The sequence below is a fragment of the Arvicanthis niloticus genome, chromosome 15, assembly GCF_011762505.2.
Source record: "Arvicanthis niloticus isolate mArvNil1 chromosome 15, mArvNil1.pat.X, whole genome shotgun sequence".
Lineage (NCBI taxonomy): Eukaryota > Metazoa > Chordata > Mammalia > Rodentia > Muridae > Arvicanthis > Arvicanthis niloticus.
This window is the reverse complement of record NC_047672.1, coordinates 21,123,189-21,138,932: the sequence shown is the minus strand read 5'-3', so window position 1 is coordinate 21,138,932 and position 15,744 is coordinate 21,123,189. Positions and strand designations below refer to the sequence as shown.

At 37.1% G+C, this 15,744-nt stretch overlaps 1 protein-coding gene across 3 annotated transcripts; it reads left to right on the top strand.

Moving 5' to 3' along the window:
• Positions 1-8,125, top strand: LOC117720993 (olfactory receptor-like protein OLF3). 3 transcript variants are annotated; one of them, XR_013104042.1, is made up of 3 exons: positions 1-1,312; positions 3,543-3,749; positions 6,818-6,957. XR_013104042.1 is itself a non-coding variant. In XM_034519683.2 (3 exons), exon 3 carries the CDS (start codon positions 6,178-6,180, stop codon positions 7,132-7,134), a length of 957 nt encoding a protein of 318 aa, XP_034375574.1. In that variant the 5' UTR covers positions 1-1,312; positions 3,543-3,749; positions 6,166-6,177; the 3' UTR covers positions 7,135-8,125. The 3 variants fall into 3 exon arrangements, 2 of the variants coding, with proteins under 2 accessions (XP_034375574.1, XP_076769554.1); XM_034519683.2 differs by having other exon boundaries at positions 6,166-8,125; XM_076913439.1 differs by having other exon boundaries at positions 1-2,062; positions 6,166-8,125.
• Positions 8,126-15,744: the final 7,619 nt, after the last annotated feature.

The following is a 15,744-nucleotide window of genomic DNA, read 5'->3' as shown; positions in this document are numbered from 1 at the left end:
ATCATCTTTGAGCTTCCCTCCAATAGTTTTTGAAAACAAGTTCCAGGGGATTTCCAAGTCATGGGACCCTGGAGGCCTGGGGCACTGATCAGTGTGGTCACCACTGTGTACACATAGGAATCATCTTTTAGAACACAGGTTATACTGCTAGACACTAACACTGGAGAATCTAAATACCAATATCAAGAGGGCCTGTGTAACAGGAGGATCAGACATATCGACTGCTAATGCTGAAATTCTCTCATCCTCAAGATTATAAGAAATGCAGTGAAACCATTCAATTTTACTGAGGCTTAGGGACATTGCCACAGTATGAGTATGCCAGTTAGAAACTTAAGTACTGATAAAGAAAAAGAGTGAACAGAAGTTAGGGAAAGAGAACTTATTACTTATTAAAGTAATTAATACAAATGAATTCTTCTTGACTATTAAGAGGAAATATTTTGAGACAAGCATAGGTTAGTACAACTTGTAAATAGTTAAAGACAATCATAAATATGTAGTAGAAGGATAGTACATTTTCAGAAAAAAAAATAAGTGATCAATTGCAGTAAGATTTCTTATCTCAAATATTTTCCTGAGCATTGGCATACAGATTTTTTTTGCCTTTTTTTCCTCAACAGAAGTAATAGAAATGTAAAATGAAATGGATTGTCAAAATCATTAGCACTTAGAATTTGAACTCAAAATAGCTTGAGTGGTTACTACAATATCTTAATCATATTTTAGGGATGGTTTTCTCTTTTCCTTTGAGAGTGAGTCTCATGTAATATAGGGTGACACCCAACTAGCTATTAACCAACAATAATCTTGAACTTCTGATCTTCCTTGCCCACCTCAGAGTTAGTTCTTGAGTGAGCTGCAGGAATGTATTCTGGAATCTTTCCTGATGAAGGTGTTTTACTGCAGTAATACCCTTGACAAAAGGAATGTTAGATAGAAACCTAACAGAGATGTACACAACCTAACATGATACAATAGGTCAGCAATGACAGATTTCAAAATCTAGTGTTTGCGACATGGGCATATAATGTTTAGAGTCAGATTATATGAAAAATCAGGCATACAAAATCAGAGGAAAGCCAGAATGGAAACCCCAAAGAATAAGAAATACTAGTGCTCTTCGGGTACAAAGTTATTTTTGATATGTTAAAAAGTGTCCCTGCGCTTCTCTGCGTCTGAATATAATGATGACAGAAAGTTGCCTGGGATAGATACTGTCTGCCTATACAACCACATGTGCAGCCATGGGTAAGACAAACCTTTCCATGAATCAAAGAGCAATCTCCACTGACAACTCAACTGTATGAAGGTAAGATTCTGGTTTATCATGACCAGCATGAGAGAATAACATCTGTAGTTCCTGTGTAGTATGTCTGTATCCAGGGATCAGCTAAGATTGTAAAAGTCTCCAAAGAGGATGCCAACTGTGACTAATCCCCAGTGGAACATTACCAAAGCCATTGTTCAAGCCAATTGTCTTATGAAAAGGACTTGGTATTTTTCTTCTCTAGCTTTAAGTTACCTTCCACACACAATAGTAGAGGGCATTTTCACTGTAGCATGGTTGGTGGGAAAATTTGTGTACCTCGCTTTTTTCATATTGTATGTTTGAGGCTTATTCAAAGTATATGATCATGTATTCTTTGCATATGGAAAGTATTGTTCCATTCCTGAAGGAAGCCATTTGTAATAACCAACAGAACCAGGAGGTATCACCAAGTCAATGTGGAATGAGGACTGAGAACACAAGTTCCCTAAGTTAGATAGCTAAGAGAAGGACAAAGTGACTTTTCATAGTTACATATATGTTATATGTGAGGTAAGCATCTGTCATGTGGGTCTGGGTCTTTCAAATGGAAGAAGTTCCTCAGACCCAAGCCCTGGCTGCATCTTTTCTTGGACATACCAACTGAGTGCTGTGCCAACACAGAAGTGAGGAAAACTATGTTCAGTCAAGAAATGGTACCACACCACAAACAGTGGCATCAGAAGAGATCCCTAGTGCCTACATGGTAATTGTGTGTTGCCAGCAGAGTGAGCATTTTCAACTGACCAATTGGTAAGTGTTTGAAGACCAGATCTCTCATTTTTGTCTTGATGCTCAGCTGTTCATGCTTCTTCCAAAGTCTTATTTCTCTCAGCTCCTAGATGTGGTCAGGGGGTGGTAGGTAAAAGACTTTCATGTTTGAAAGTCCTGTAATTGTTTGGAACTATGTCTCTTTCTCTTGGGAATTATATACGAGAGTTAAAGAGCTTGGCATAAATAAAAACCTTGCGTAAGTGACCACCTATTCAGATATAATTAAAGTACATCAGAATAGTTGAGTAACGCTTGATTCTATGATTCTAAAATAATATCAAGTCTTTGCTTGAGGATTTTCCACTGTAACTATGTTTGACTGGATTTAAGATACTGACTTTCTTGATTTCCCATTAAATAAATTTCTGTAAAGATATGGAGATATAAAGAAGAATTCTAGAATGGGGTCCATATCTGCTAGAAATCAAGCTTCTTACACAATGTAATAGGAAGTGAACATTTCATAGATGGAATATCAAAACCAATTAAGAAAATAGAGGAAATGATGTCTGAAGTCAAACTTCACCTATTCTATTTATCTATTTATCTATTTAGATAAAATGCTAACCAAGGTTTGATGACTGCTTGCATACTAGTATTCTGGAATGTTCATGACCTTTGGGTGACATATATTTTCAGCTAAAGAAGTTATAATATAGTAGTAGATTAGAAAAACAAGAGAATGTTTAGGAGGATGAGTAAATTTTCAAGTAAACCTTAAAATGACACTCAATTCATTATTATTTAGACGAAATTCTTATGATAAATTTTAATTGTCTCCATGAGAGAAAGAAATAGTTTAATTTATTGAAGAGGTTGATGGATTTATAAAAAAAAGTAGGTATTAAGTCAAGTATAATTGTTCAAGGAATCTGAACACATTTTTGCATGTGTGTCATTGACAGAACATTTGGATCTTGATGTGTGCTGTAACCAATAATTACTGAATAAAGCAAAAATCACAGGGAGATAATTTTCTCTAGCATGAAACAATGGTAACAATTTAACTGAGAAAAATCATTCTTTTCTGGTAACACCTCTTCTACTCTCCCTGTATTCTTAGTTCATTGTCATGTAAAACTGCAACTTTTTTTTTCTGGACTGTAATGTATTATGAACATCAGCAGAAACTGATGACTGAGCACACTGGCTTCGTCTGAAGCTTCATCTCACAAAGCTCAAACCTTCCATTTAACATTATTTAATTTTAACATGCTCAGCAAAGAAAAAAATGTTCTACCCAAGCACACACTTTAGCCATTAGAAGAACTTTGTGAATTTCTAAGGTGTATTTCAACTGTACTTTCCAAAATACTGTATTTTACTTATTAAGGCTTAGTGAGTACTGAACTTTCATCACTGTTCATTAAAAAAAAAAAAAGAATTCCTCCTTCCTGGTGCTATATTCAAGAAGACTAATCACCAAGTTATATCCTTCTTTCTTGATGTCTTGTTGCAGACAGTTGTGCTTTGAGATTTGCCAATGATGAAGATATGTAATCAAAAGAAAAATGAAATACAATTTTATCATTTGTTACACTCGACATAGATTTATGGCAAATGTGTATGTAGTTCCTTCTTGAAAATGACAGGGAAACAATGACAAGCTGCCCTGCACAGGAGGCTGAGCTAAACAGTGCACACCCTTGGCTGCTAAACACTCATTGTGAGTATCATCTCCACAACTAACACTGTGCTAAGACACCTTTGTTTTCTTGTTTGTATGGAATAAAAGCACTAATACTTTTTCCTTAGTTATTTGAGTTCATGAAAAAAAAAGAAAGTGTAGAAAGACTGCAAATTATTGATAGCTAAAAGATTAAGATATTGTTTTTTATGAGAAAAATTAGACTTGGATTATGTTACAAAACATTTGCATTTTCACTATAAAATTAGAATAAAAATTGCACCTAGTTTTTGAGAGAGCCCAATGTAATTTGCTGACAGTTGTGTTGTCTGACCAACCCATCTTTTGTCCTTCATTTGACTTTGAATTACATATCCTGTATTCTTTACATACTTTCAAGTTGGACCCTAGAGCATAGAAAGTGGGTTTAACTGAATATTAATTTGGGAGGTCTGAAGATGTAGTCCAGTTGTTAGAGCACTTGACTAGCATGCATTAATCCCTGTTTTTGATTTCCAGAACCACATAAACCAGGTATAATGATGCACATCTGCAATCTTGGAATTTATGGGGCAGAGGCAGGAAGAGCAAAGGTTCAAGGTCATCTTGAGCTGCAGAGGGAGTTTGAGGCCAACTGTAGCTACATATCCTATCTCAAAAAAAAATTTCTTGAATTGGGACAGTTGCACATGCTAGCCCTTGGGTCTCTAAAAGAAGATAGTGAGCTTGAGGCCAACCCACTCAAAATCCCAAATTTATCTCAAAAACAAAATAACATTTAAGAATTAAAAGAATTTTTAGAATCAGGCAACAGGCTTACAGATAGCGAATAGGAGTCTCAATAGGATCAACATAATTGAATCAATTAATATGTCAACTTAATATTTTGCCTATATGCAAACTGTTCAGTAAAATACTTTGCTATAAGAAATATAATATGATAATAATTGCTATAATTAGTAAAATAAAGCCACTAGAACAAGAGTTGTGGGAACACTCTCTAGGATAAGTTAAATTTACGTTCTCAGAGATGTTGTAGATCTCTGTGAGGGAAACTGTTCACAAATGTTTGGAGCATATATGGCTTAGGCATGTATGGCTTAGATATTGTTTTGTTGTTTGTTACATAAGACAGTTGAAACAGGAAGTTTTCTACTTTTAGCTCAGAGACCCTAGCATGACTACCATGCTCCGTCTTTCTTTCTCTCCTGCCTCCTGCTCTGTCTTTCTCTCCTGCCTCCTACTTTCCCCCCGGCATTGCATGCATTAATGAACAGACAGATGTTCAATAGTTGAGTCAGTTCTAAATATGTCTTTTAAATGTCACCTGTTCACTCTGGAGTTTTAATAGCCTTTTATATTATGTTTTACTAAAAAGCACCTGCTGAGCACAAATAATAAGCAGAGAATTTGTTTCCTGGCAATTTGTTTTTTACCGGGGTTCCTGTATTATACTTGTCTTGGACACTAGGGGTCTTTTCTATTTAATCCTTGACCTTGGGTATCCATTCTACCACATTCTCATTTGATTTTTTTTTTTTTTTTTGACCAGCTCAATTTCAGATAACAGACTCTGAACTGAATCAGCTTAGAAAGGGGAGAATATGAAGATAGAGGCTCTATTGTTATTTCCTTCCAGAGCACTAAGAATTTAAGAAACTAAAACCGATCAAACAAACTAAAGCTTTGACAGATTTCATTTTATTGCTGTCTACTTTTAAAAACAAGAAATTGCATTTGTTTCTTTATTCGCCCCAAGCAGAGTCTTGTAACACCTCCAGCCCTTGACATAAACAACCAGTGACTGTACCCACACATCCTCCCATGAGCTATTTACATTTTTGCTTTAAAATATTTGGAAAGACATGATTTTATATATATATATAAATATATATAAATATATATATATCAATATCAAAGCCTATTATCAAAGAGAAATGAAATACCTTTCCAAATAAAATAAAATAGCCTAATAAAATGAGGTTCTTGGATTCCAGATCTTTCCACAAACCCATGCCCATTCACACTCACATTTCTTGAAGCTTACTCAGACATTTCATCAAGGAGTTTGCAGTCAATGCATTTGAGGTAGTTTTAATTTGTGGTTCTCATCTTAACCATCTATCCTCATATTGGCCACTGTCAACTCTAATATCTATTCCTCTTGCCTGAGAATAAACGTAACTAGTAATAATGTAGAGCAGACAGAACCTCACTGCTTCATCTCTGGATTGTAGCTGCCCTCTGTGAGGCATGTCAAGTCATAATGAAGTCATTGGCCTACATGCCTGAAACAGTGAATAAAATGTATAGTAGAATCAAACATGTTTTCTAAGCCCCACAAATTATGTCAGATTTTAAAAATGGCTGGCAGGTCATATATATTATGTATTCTTAGAAACTTAGGGCCTTGTTATTTGATTACTTGTATTTTTATTTATGATACTCTTTGTAGATCATAGTTTTAATGGAAACCAACAATGAGACACAGATGCATGAATTCATCCTTCTTGGTCTTTCTGGTGACCAGGACACTCAAATCTCTCTCTTCATTCTGTTCTTGCTGATGTACCTGGTGACAGTACTGGGGAATTTTCTCATCATTGTTCTGATCAGACTGGACAGCAGACTCCACACTCCCATGTATTTCTTTCTCACCAACCTGTCCTTTGTGGATGTGTCTTATGCCACAAGCATAGTCCCCCAGTTGCTGGCTCATTTTCTTGCCACACACAAAGTAATTCCATTTCTGGGCTGTGCAGCCCAGTTATTCTTTTCCTTGGGTTTGGGTGGGACTGAATTCCTTCTGCTGGCAGTGATGGCCTATGACCGCTATGTGGCAGTGTGTAACCCTCTGAGGTATTCAGTCATCATGCATTCAGGCCTATGCACAAGGCTGGCCATTGCATCTTGGGTCAGTGGCTCCATCAACTCTCTTGTGCACACTGCCATCACCTTCCAACTGCCCATGTGCACAAATAAGTATATTGATCACATAGCCTGTGAAACCCTTGCTGTGGTCAGATTGGCCTGTGTGGATACCTCCTCGAATAAGATTGCCATCATGGTTTCTAGCATTGTCTTGCTTATGACACCTTTCTTCCTAGTCCTCCTGTCCTACATCCAGATCATCTCCACCATCCTAAAGATACAGTCCACAGAGGGAAGATGGAAAGCCTTTCATACTTGTGCCTCTCACCTTACTATGGTTGTCCTGTGCTATGGCATGGCCATTTTCACCTACATCCAACCCCACTCCAGCCCCTCTGTCCTTCAGGAGAAGCTGATGTCTTTGTTCTATGCTATCTTGACACCCATGCTGAACCCCATGATTTACAGTCTAAGGAATAAAGAGGTTAAGGGGGCATGGCAGAAACTATTAGGGAAATTCTCCGGGTTTGCATCAAAACTGGCAACTCAATGACTTATGAACATCCCTGGCAAAAAACAGCTTCTACTCATTGTTTATTCAACTTATAAATAACGGACAGACTCTGCAGTGCCTTGTCAACCAGGAAGTAAACAGCATAGCATGTACTGGTGATGTCATGTTGGAGGCTGAGAGTTTTTATGTTGAATTTTGCCTCATCAGGATGTTCAGTGGAATTATACAATGTTTTATAGCACCCCCCCACACACACAACTCCACTTCCACAGCATGATAATTGGAAATATTTACTGCTTTGTTTGAAGTCACAAAGTGAAAGTACTTATATTGATAAGTTTCAGAGCAGGCTGTTGTAATTCCAAATGAGAGAAAGTTCATGTTCACCTTTGGAGAGATTCACTTGAAACTTAAAAGTCTCTGAATTAGCACAGCTTGTAAGTGGGCCAACACTGAAGAGAGCTGTCAAATATTATTAAAATGTCTTTATGCAGGACTAACTAAAAGCAGATGTCATATCTCACTGTAAGAGTTAACAGGTTTTTTTTAAAAGAAAGAACTAACCATCTACCTAAAGATCAACTATATATAAGGGTATTATTGTCCAAGTAAACATTTGTTTCTGTCACTTATTGGAAGCATTCAAGCAACTTGAAAAGAGTTGACCACATATACAAAGGGTTTTGATATTGAAGAATCAAAATTGAAGAATCTCTTAAAAATACTCATATTCTCTTCTTCTGAACTATTGAAACACAACAACCACAAAAATGATAAGATAAAATACAAACCATCAAAGACATACTTACTTTTAGAAGGAGCCGATTCTTCAGCCAAAGATGGATTTGGGCAATTGAGATACTTCAGTTGGCTGTGTTAAAGTTTTCTTCATGTCTGTGTTTTAATCTTTTCTTTCATTATCTCTCACACTCACAATAGGCCCTCAGTGATCTCATCAATCAGAAAAAGCCCAAAAAATGCAAAATAAAAGAAAAATAATAATTAAACAATGAATAGGGAAAAAATGTGATCATGGGTGGTCTTCTCACTTCCTTGAAGAATTCTACAGATATTTCTCAGAATTACTTCCTAATAGTTATTCAGTTTTTGTTGTTATATTTGTCAATATTATTATAGCATCTAAGGATTCATACAGAGATCAAGACCCACTTAATCTGAACTAATTTCATCTTTGAATTAAACTTTACAATAATAATATAATCTCAGATCTTGAGATACAGATAGGCTTCCCTAAAAATGTGAATGGCAGCTAATTTCTATTGATTCTAATTCATATGACATTAACAAAATTTCATGTTATTTTGTTATTGGAAACACTCAATCTGATACAGTCTTGACAGGAACACACATATAAAATATGAGTGACTGACAATGATCATCCATAGTGCACATGAAAAATTTAAAATTAGAGTAAGGCCCTTTAAGGTAATAGAAGAAGTATTCACATGAAAGGTCCTTTATGTTGAGACTAGAAACAGGAGAAGCAGTTATCAAGATGACAAAAAATATCTAAAGATGGAACAAGTAGTTCAAAGTTTAATGTATAATGTAAGAATTTACATCCTAATGTACTTCAAGCTTAATTAAAAGACACAGAAGAGGGTAAAGTAGGTAGATAGATAATGTCAGATCTGGCAAGGCTTTGGATACCAAAATGTCTTTTAATTTTTGTCTTTGTTAAGGTTACTATTGTCATGAAACACTGTGACTGAAAGTAACTTGAGGAGAAACAAGTTTATTTCACTCACACTTCCATATAAGAATTCCTTATCAAAGCAGCAAGGACAGGAACTTAAACAGGGCAGGAACATGGAGGTAGGAGCTGATGCAGAAGCCATAAAGGAGTGCTGCTTACTGGCTTGATCCTCATGGTTTTCTCAGTCTCCGTTCTTATACAACCTAGGACCACCATTCCAGAGTTGCCCCATCCAAAATGGGCAGGACCATCCTCTATCAATTGTTAATTATGAAAAATGCCCTACTGACCTGCCATAGCCCAGTCTTAGGGAAGTGTTTTTCTCTATAGAGGTTCCATCCTTTGAGATAACCCTAGCTTGTATCATGCTTGCATGAAACTAGCTAACACAGCTTTATTATCATAGCTTTGAAAAATGGTAATTTAAAAGGAATATATCTTGAACAAAATCTGACAAAACAGTACCAGAAAAGACTATAAGCAAGGCTTCAAACAAGTGAGACACTTGGTCATGCTGCTTAAATATCAGGAGGATTTGAACTGTGGCAGTAGTAGTGAGATTGAGAAAGAATGGTCTGTAGAATATATTTCATGTAAAACACTCCATATCCCATACTGAAATTCTCACACAGACCTCATTACTTTAACAGAATGTTTTGATTACGCATAAAAATTGTGTATTAAGTTAAAAACTTGAATAGCATGAACATACTTTACATACACTGGTATAGGAGAGATGTGAGAGAACACTACTCAAAGGTAAACAAACATAAAGTATATATGACTTACTAGGGAGGAAAATATATGATGATGTAGTATCTTCCATATTGTGACTGGTCCTTTGGACACAGTGTTTTCAATTCATCTTTATCAAAGATCATTCTATGACCTGTTTTCTCCACTGTTTGTTTGGAGTCTTTATGTGAAGGGCTTTCCCAATTTTCTTTTATTAGCCTATTGCAATAGGTTAGTGTAGTCTTGTGCTTTGTTTGTTTTTTTCCCTTTTATTTTTTTTAATTCTTCATTCATACAAAATATCCCAACTGCAGTTTCCCCTTCCTATTCTCTTCTAAGCACTCCTGCCACCTCCTCTCTCACCGAGATCCACTGTTCTTTCATTTCTCTTTAGAAAAGAAAAGGGATATCAACCAAACATGGCATGACAAGGTACAGTAAGCGTAGGCACAAACCGTCATATTAAGGCTGGATGAGGCAAGTCAGTAGGAAGAGAGGGTTCCAAGAGCAATCAAGAGTCAGAGACTGATGTTTTATTTGTTAAATTTCTATTTTTAAGTTTTTCATTTCATTGACCTTTTTAGCACTTCTTTTTAAATAAATTATTCTTCATAAGTTAAATATGTTTTATTAAGAATATCACACATATGGATAATACGTTTTGAAAGTCATCCTCATTTCTAATTTTATTCCCCCACTACTTTTTCCTCCCAAATTCACACACACACACACACACACACACACACACACACACACACACACATTAAGCTACACCAAGTCCACTTCTGGCTGCCTTTATGTGCATGAGTATAGGCTCATCTATTAAAGCATAAGTATTGTTAAGCATAAGAATCCACACTTGAGGAAAACTCAATCTCCCCCCCTAGCAAGCATTAACTGCCAATAACTTCTCATGTAGGGATGGAACTTGATGAACACTTTCCTCATTTAGCTGAGTTTTTGGATGCTTTCCTGTTGGTCTGAGAAATATTTTTTTTTTTAGGTCCTTAGTGTCTTTAGCCCTAAAAATATGCAAATTAAAACTTCTTTTAGATTTCATCTTACTCTAGACACTATGCTAAGATCCAAAGATCAAAAGCTAGATAAATACTGGAATGGGTGTGGAGAGAGGGGTGCACTTATTCACGATTGGGAGTAGCGCAAAAAGTTGCTGCCATTATAGAAATATGTGTGAAGTTTCTTCAAAATTAAGGGACTAGAGCTACTATGTGATGCAGCTATACTACTCATGGGCATGTATGCAAAGGACTCTGTCCTGCTAGAGAAGTACTTGGTCCCCCATGGCCACTGTTGCTTTATTCACAATATCCAGAAAGTGGAAAAAGCTTAAGTGCCCATACCTGATGAAAAGGTGATAAATATATACAATCAAAGAATTCATCTGAAGAGAAAAATGAGATTATGACACGTGGAGGTAAATAGATGGAATTACAAACATCGTTCTGAGGGTGATAACCTACAAAGACAAGCACTGCATGTTCTCCCTCATATGTGGATGATAGATTTGAATCTTCAGATATGTGTGTTTAAATTGGAATACTCAGAAAACAGGAAATTAAATTTCTTGGGATGACAGTTGTTCCTAAATCTTGGTTGTTTGGGAAAGATATTACAAATAGAAGGCACTAGAATTGCTGGTTCAGTGACAAGATGTGTTCTAAATAGTAACGTCATTTAAAATAACTTAAAAAGTTAGACACTGAAAAGCATTTGAAAATGAAATTTTTTTTCACTAGCTACTAACCATAAAATATCATTCAGAGTTTATCTCTTTAAAAGAAATATATCTACATCTATGGATTACAATAGCTCAAATGAACATTTCATCATTCATCAGGACACACACTGCCATTATCTACTTCATTTCTGAAAACCCTTTAAACCTTAGTGTTTGCTTCTACTTCTTGTTAGCACTGAAATTGGGTTTTCAGTAGAACTCCGGACTTTCTCCCAGCTGGATTGCCTGTGAAATTTTTACTTTATTTTTTTCTGATATATTGAAGGAATAGTGTTATCCCCCTCAGACCCTATATCTTGTGTTAGATCTAGCAAATTATTGGATTTAATTTTATTAGTTTTTTTTCACTGTAGGATTTCATCGGTGGTCACAATCTTTCTCACAAGAGACACACACTGTTAGATTTCATTTTTCTCAGCATTATTTCAGTTATTATGTTGCCTTACTCAGGGATTCTTAACAGAAACAAATATCTTTGGACCTTTGGGGCTCAATAACTCTTTGTTGTTGAGGCTTAGCTGATGTTATGCAGTATTCATGACTTTTGTCTTCTACATGGCAGTAGCCCCTGCTTTCTTCCAGATAGTGTAAAAATGATATGGAAGGTGGGTTTTTGATCTAGCTCCAATTAACATATGCTTCAGATTAAGTGAGGAGGGAATGCTGTGTCTTAGAGTGGGCATCAGTACCTCCTGGTGGTGTCCCAGATATAAAGATGTCTAATAAAAAAGCCTATGGCTCTGTGTGCCTTCCTGCTCTCCACTTGCTCATGAGTGCATTCTACTGTTACAATCTATTCTTCACTGATATTAGTATCCAATGTGGGGCTGTCCATCCATTAGCCTACTGTGGAGATTCCCAAATTAACTCAAGACCAATGTCTTTCTTGGAATTCTCCAGGCCTTTAGCACTAGATTAGAACTGGTGAGATGTCCAGTCTAATGGACTGGGGGATATAATGGTCATTTGTCTGCTGCTGTGACAAAAACATCATGATCAAAGAAAGTTATGGAAAGAAGAGTTGACCTTTGCTATAGTTTCAGAGTAATAGAGTCGATGTAGGCTGAGTAATGGCACAGGACCAGGAAGCTGGGAATTAAGACCCTGGGCTGAAAGTGTGAAACAGAGAAAGCTAGAAAACATCATCCTGAGTGAGGTAACCCAATCACAAAAGAACACACATGGTATGTACTCACTGATAAGTGGATATTAGGAAAAAACCTTGGAATACCCATGATTCAATTCAAGACCATATAAAGCTCAAGAAAAAGGAAGACCAAACTTTGGATGGTTCTGTCATACTTAGAATGGGGATCAAAATAATCATAGGAGGAAGAGAGAGGGAGAGATCTGGGAGGGAGAGAGGAGTGGGAGGGGAAAGGGGGGCTAAGATTAGGTATGGGAGGAGACAGGAGTGATATATAGAGGGTCAGGAAATTGAATAGAAGTGTGTAGCAATGGGGGATGAGGAACTGGTAGCCACCAGAAAGTCTCACATGCCAGGAAAGCAAGAGGCTCCCAGGACCCAATGGGGATGACATTACTTGAAATATCCAACAAATGGGAGGAAGAACCTGTAGAGACCATATCCAGAAGTTAGGCAAGGCCCCTAGTTGAGGGATGGGGCACCCACTCATCTCCAAAATTTTAACCCAGAATTGCTCCTATCTAAAGGAAATAAGGGGACAATGAGTGGAGCAGAGACTAAAGAAAAGGCCATCCAGAGACCGCCCTACCTGGGAATCCATCTCATATGCAGACAACAAACCCAGACACTAATGCCAAGAAGTGCTTTCTGACAGGAGCCTGATATAGCTGTCTCATGAGAGGCTTTGCCAGACTCAGACCAATACAGATGCAGATGCTTGCTGCCAACCATCAGACTGAGCATGGGGGACCCCAATGGAGGAGTTAGGGCAAGGACTGGAAGAGCTTAAGGGGTTTATAACTCCATTGGAAGAACATCAACCAACCAGAGTCCCCAGAGCTCCCATGGACTAAACCAACAAAGAGGACCCATGGCTCCAGCTACATATGTAACAGAGGATGGCCTTATCTGGCATCAATGGGAGGGGAGGCCCTTGGTCCTATGAACGCTAGGACAGTGAGGTGGGAGTGCATGGGAGGGTTAGGAAGCACCCTATAGAAGCAGAGGGAAGAGATAGGGGGTTTGCAGAGGGGAAACCAGGAAAGGGGATAACCATTGAAATGTAAATAAATAAAATATTTAATAAAAAATTTAAAAACTAATTGAAAAAATGGCTCAAATCTTTAAACTTTTTAAAATTTATTTTTTTAATTTTTTTTTATTTTTTATTGACTTTTTTGGAAATTTGCCATTATTTACCCCAATTCCACCCATATCACAGTCCTTCCATCTCCATGTCCTCTCTTGTAATCTCCCAAAAGAAAATTAAAAAGATGAAAATAAAAATTAACAAGAAAGAGAAAAAGTTAAGGGAAAATAAAAATAAAAGAATAGAAAGTAGGAAGGAATAGAAAGACAGACAGACAGACAGACAGACAGACAGACAGACAGAAAGAGAAAAGAAAAAAGAAAGATGTTGTCAACCCTGGTCATCAACTGGCTTCCTGTACTATGTATGAGTCGCAGCCTCCTCTCACAGCCACCACAGCTGTTGTGTCTCAAGTTCCACCTCGCAGTCACCACCCTGTTCCTCCTGCCTGTCTTTCCATCACATATGTGTGCATTGTAGTGGCATTGGGAGCTGCAGTGTGTCCAACAGTATACCGTTTTCCCCAAATAATTTTATTTGCATAGTGAACCCTTGGTCTGATTAAAGGTCTCTTGGTTTTGCTTCACTGTCAATACAGGACACTTGCCGAGACTCCTTCCAGTTATCCTGCTGAGAGTCATGGAGATCCTGTGGCCATTGTTCCTCAGGAGTCCCAGCAGTCCACAGATGGGGTAGATGTTAAGGTGGGCCAACTCAAGGCTCTGAATCTGGTCCTGGTTGCGAGCTGCGAGCTTACTTGGTCAGTTTGGGCCTATTTGAGAGACTGGGATGGGCGGGGCCAGCTCGAAGGGAGGAGCCATCTTTAAACTCTTTTTTTTAATTATTATTTTTTATTGGATATTTTATTTACATTTCAGATGCCATCCCCTTTCCCCATTTTTCCCACCCCCCCAAAAAAAACCCTATCCCATGCCCCCTTTTTTCTTTTCTACACTTTTTAAAAATGTTAATCAAAGGCTTTATAAGTTTGGTAATGCTCAATCAGAAGTGTAACCTAATACCCAGCCTAGATATATCAACTGTCTTTGACTAGTGAAGACAGGTGAACAACTGCCTCCATATCCCCCTTCTCTTTCTCTCTCTTTCTCTCTCTCATCACCTAGCTTCTCCTCTCCTTCTTCTCCTCCTCTCCTTATTCCTTCTCTTCTTCTCACCTTAGCTCCTCCTACATATCACCCTTCCTGTTAAAATAAAACTTTTCTCTCAAAATACAATTAGAGCATAATTATGCCAATTTGTACCCGTGAGGTACAAGATAGTCCTAATACTCAGTCCATCACTTTGTTGATTAACCAGAACCTCTGTCATCTCTCCTAATTAAAAACTTAGTTCTGGACCTGGCTTTTTCTTGATTGTGACTCACTTCCTCTTAAAAAAAAGCTACAAGTTCTAAGCCTCCCAAAATAGGCCCACCAACTGAGGACTTAGCATTCAAATGCTCAAGACTACCTGATCCATCTCATTCAAACTATTATATCAGGTTCTCAACCTCTGCAGTTGCTGTTGTTGGGCTATCCAAGTTTAACTGTGTCCACCAATCTAATAAATATATATTGTAACATGAATTAACTATTGCTTCTGCTTAGATCTTAAGCAGAAAGCTCTTCTAGAGAAGCCAGGCAAGGATATGGTCCAAATTCTTTTAGGTTTAAACAATCATGTAACAATCATGTTAAAATAATCATGTAACACCACTGTATTGAAAATATAGAAAAGTTTTATCAATCCAAACATACCCTTGTACACTTTTGAGCTCTGCCAATCCTTTTGGAAGCAGCTGTTAGCAACCATGGGTCAGATTCTGATCACTCCATATTTTCCCATTGCATAATACCACATGATTATAATTGAATAGTAGGGTCTGAATTTTTTCTGTTGCATAATACACTTAAGGCACATTTATGTTGTTACATGTTATAGTCATCTATTCTTTTCATCAATACCTAACATTCCATTTTACTAACATGCTATCTTTGCATATTAATATGATAGAATACATTTCAATTATTATTGATGTTTGTCAATTACAAGCAAACTTTTCTGTTGAGTTCTGAGGGCTTGTTAGATGTTTTGGATATAAATGTTTTATAAGTTACTTGATTTGCAAATGTTTTCACTTAATCTATGGTTGGTCATCTCATTCTCTTAAAGATGCCTTTAATCAAGTAGACGTCTTAATT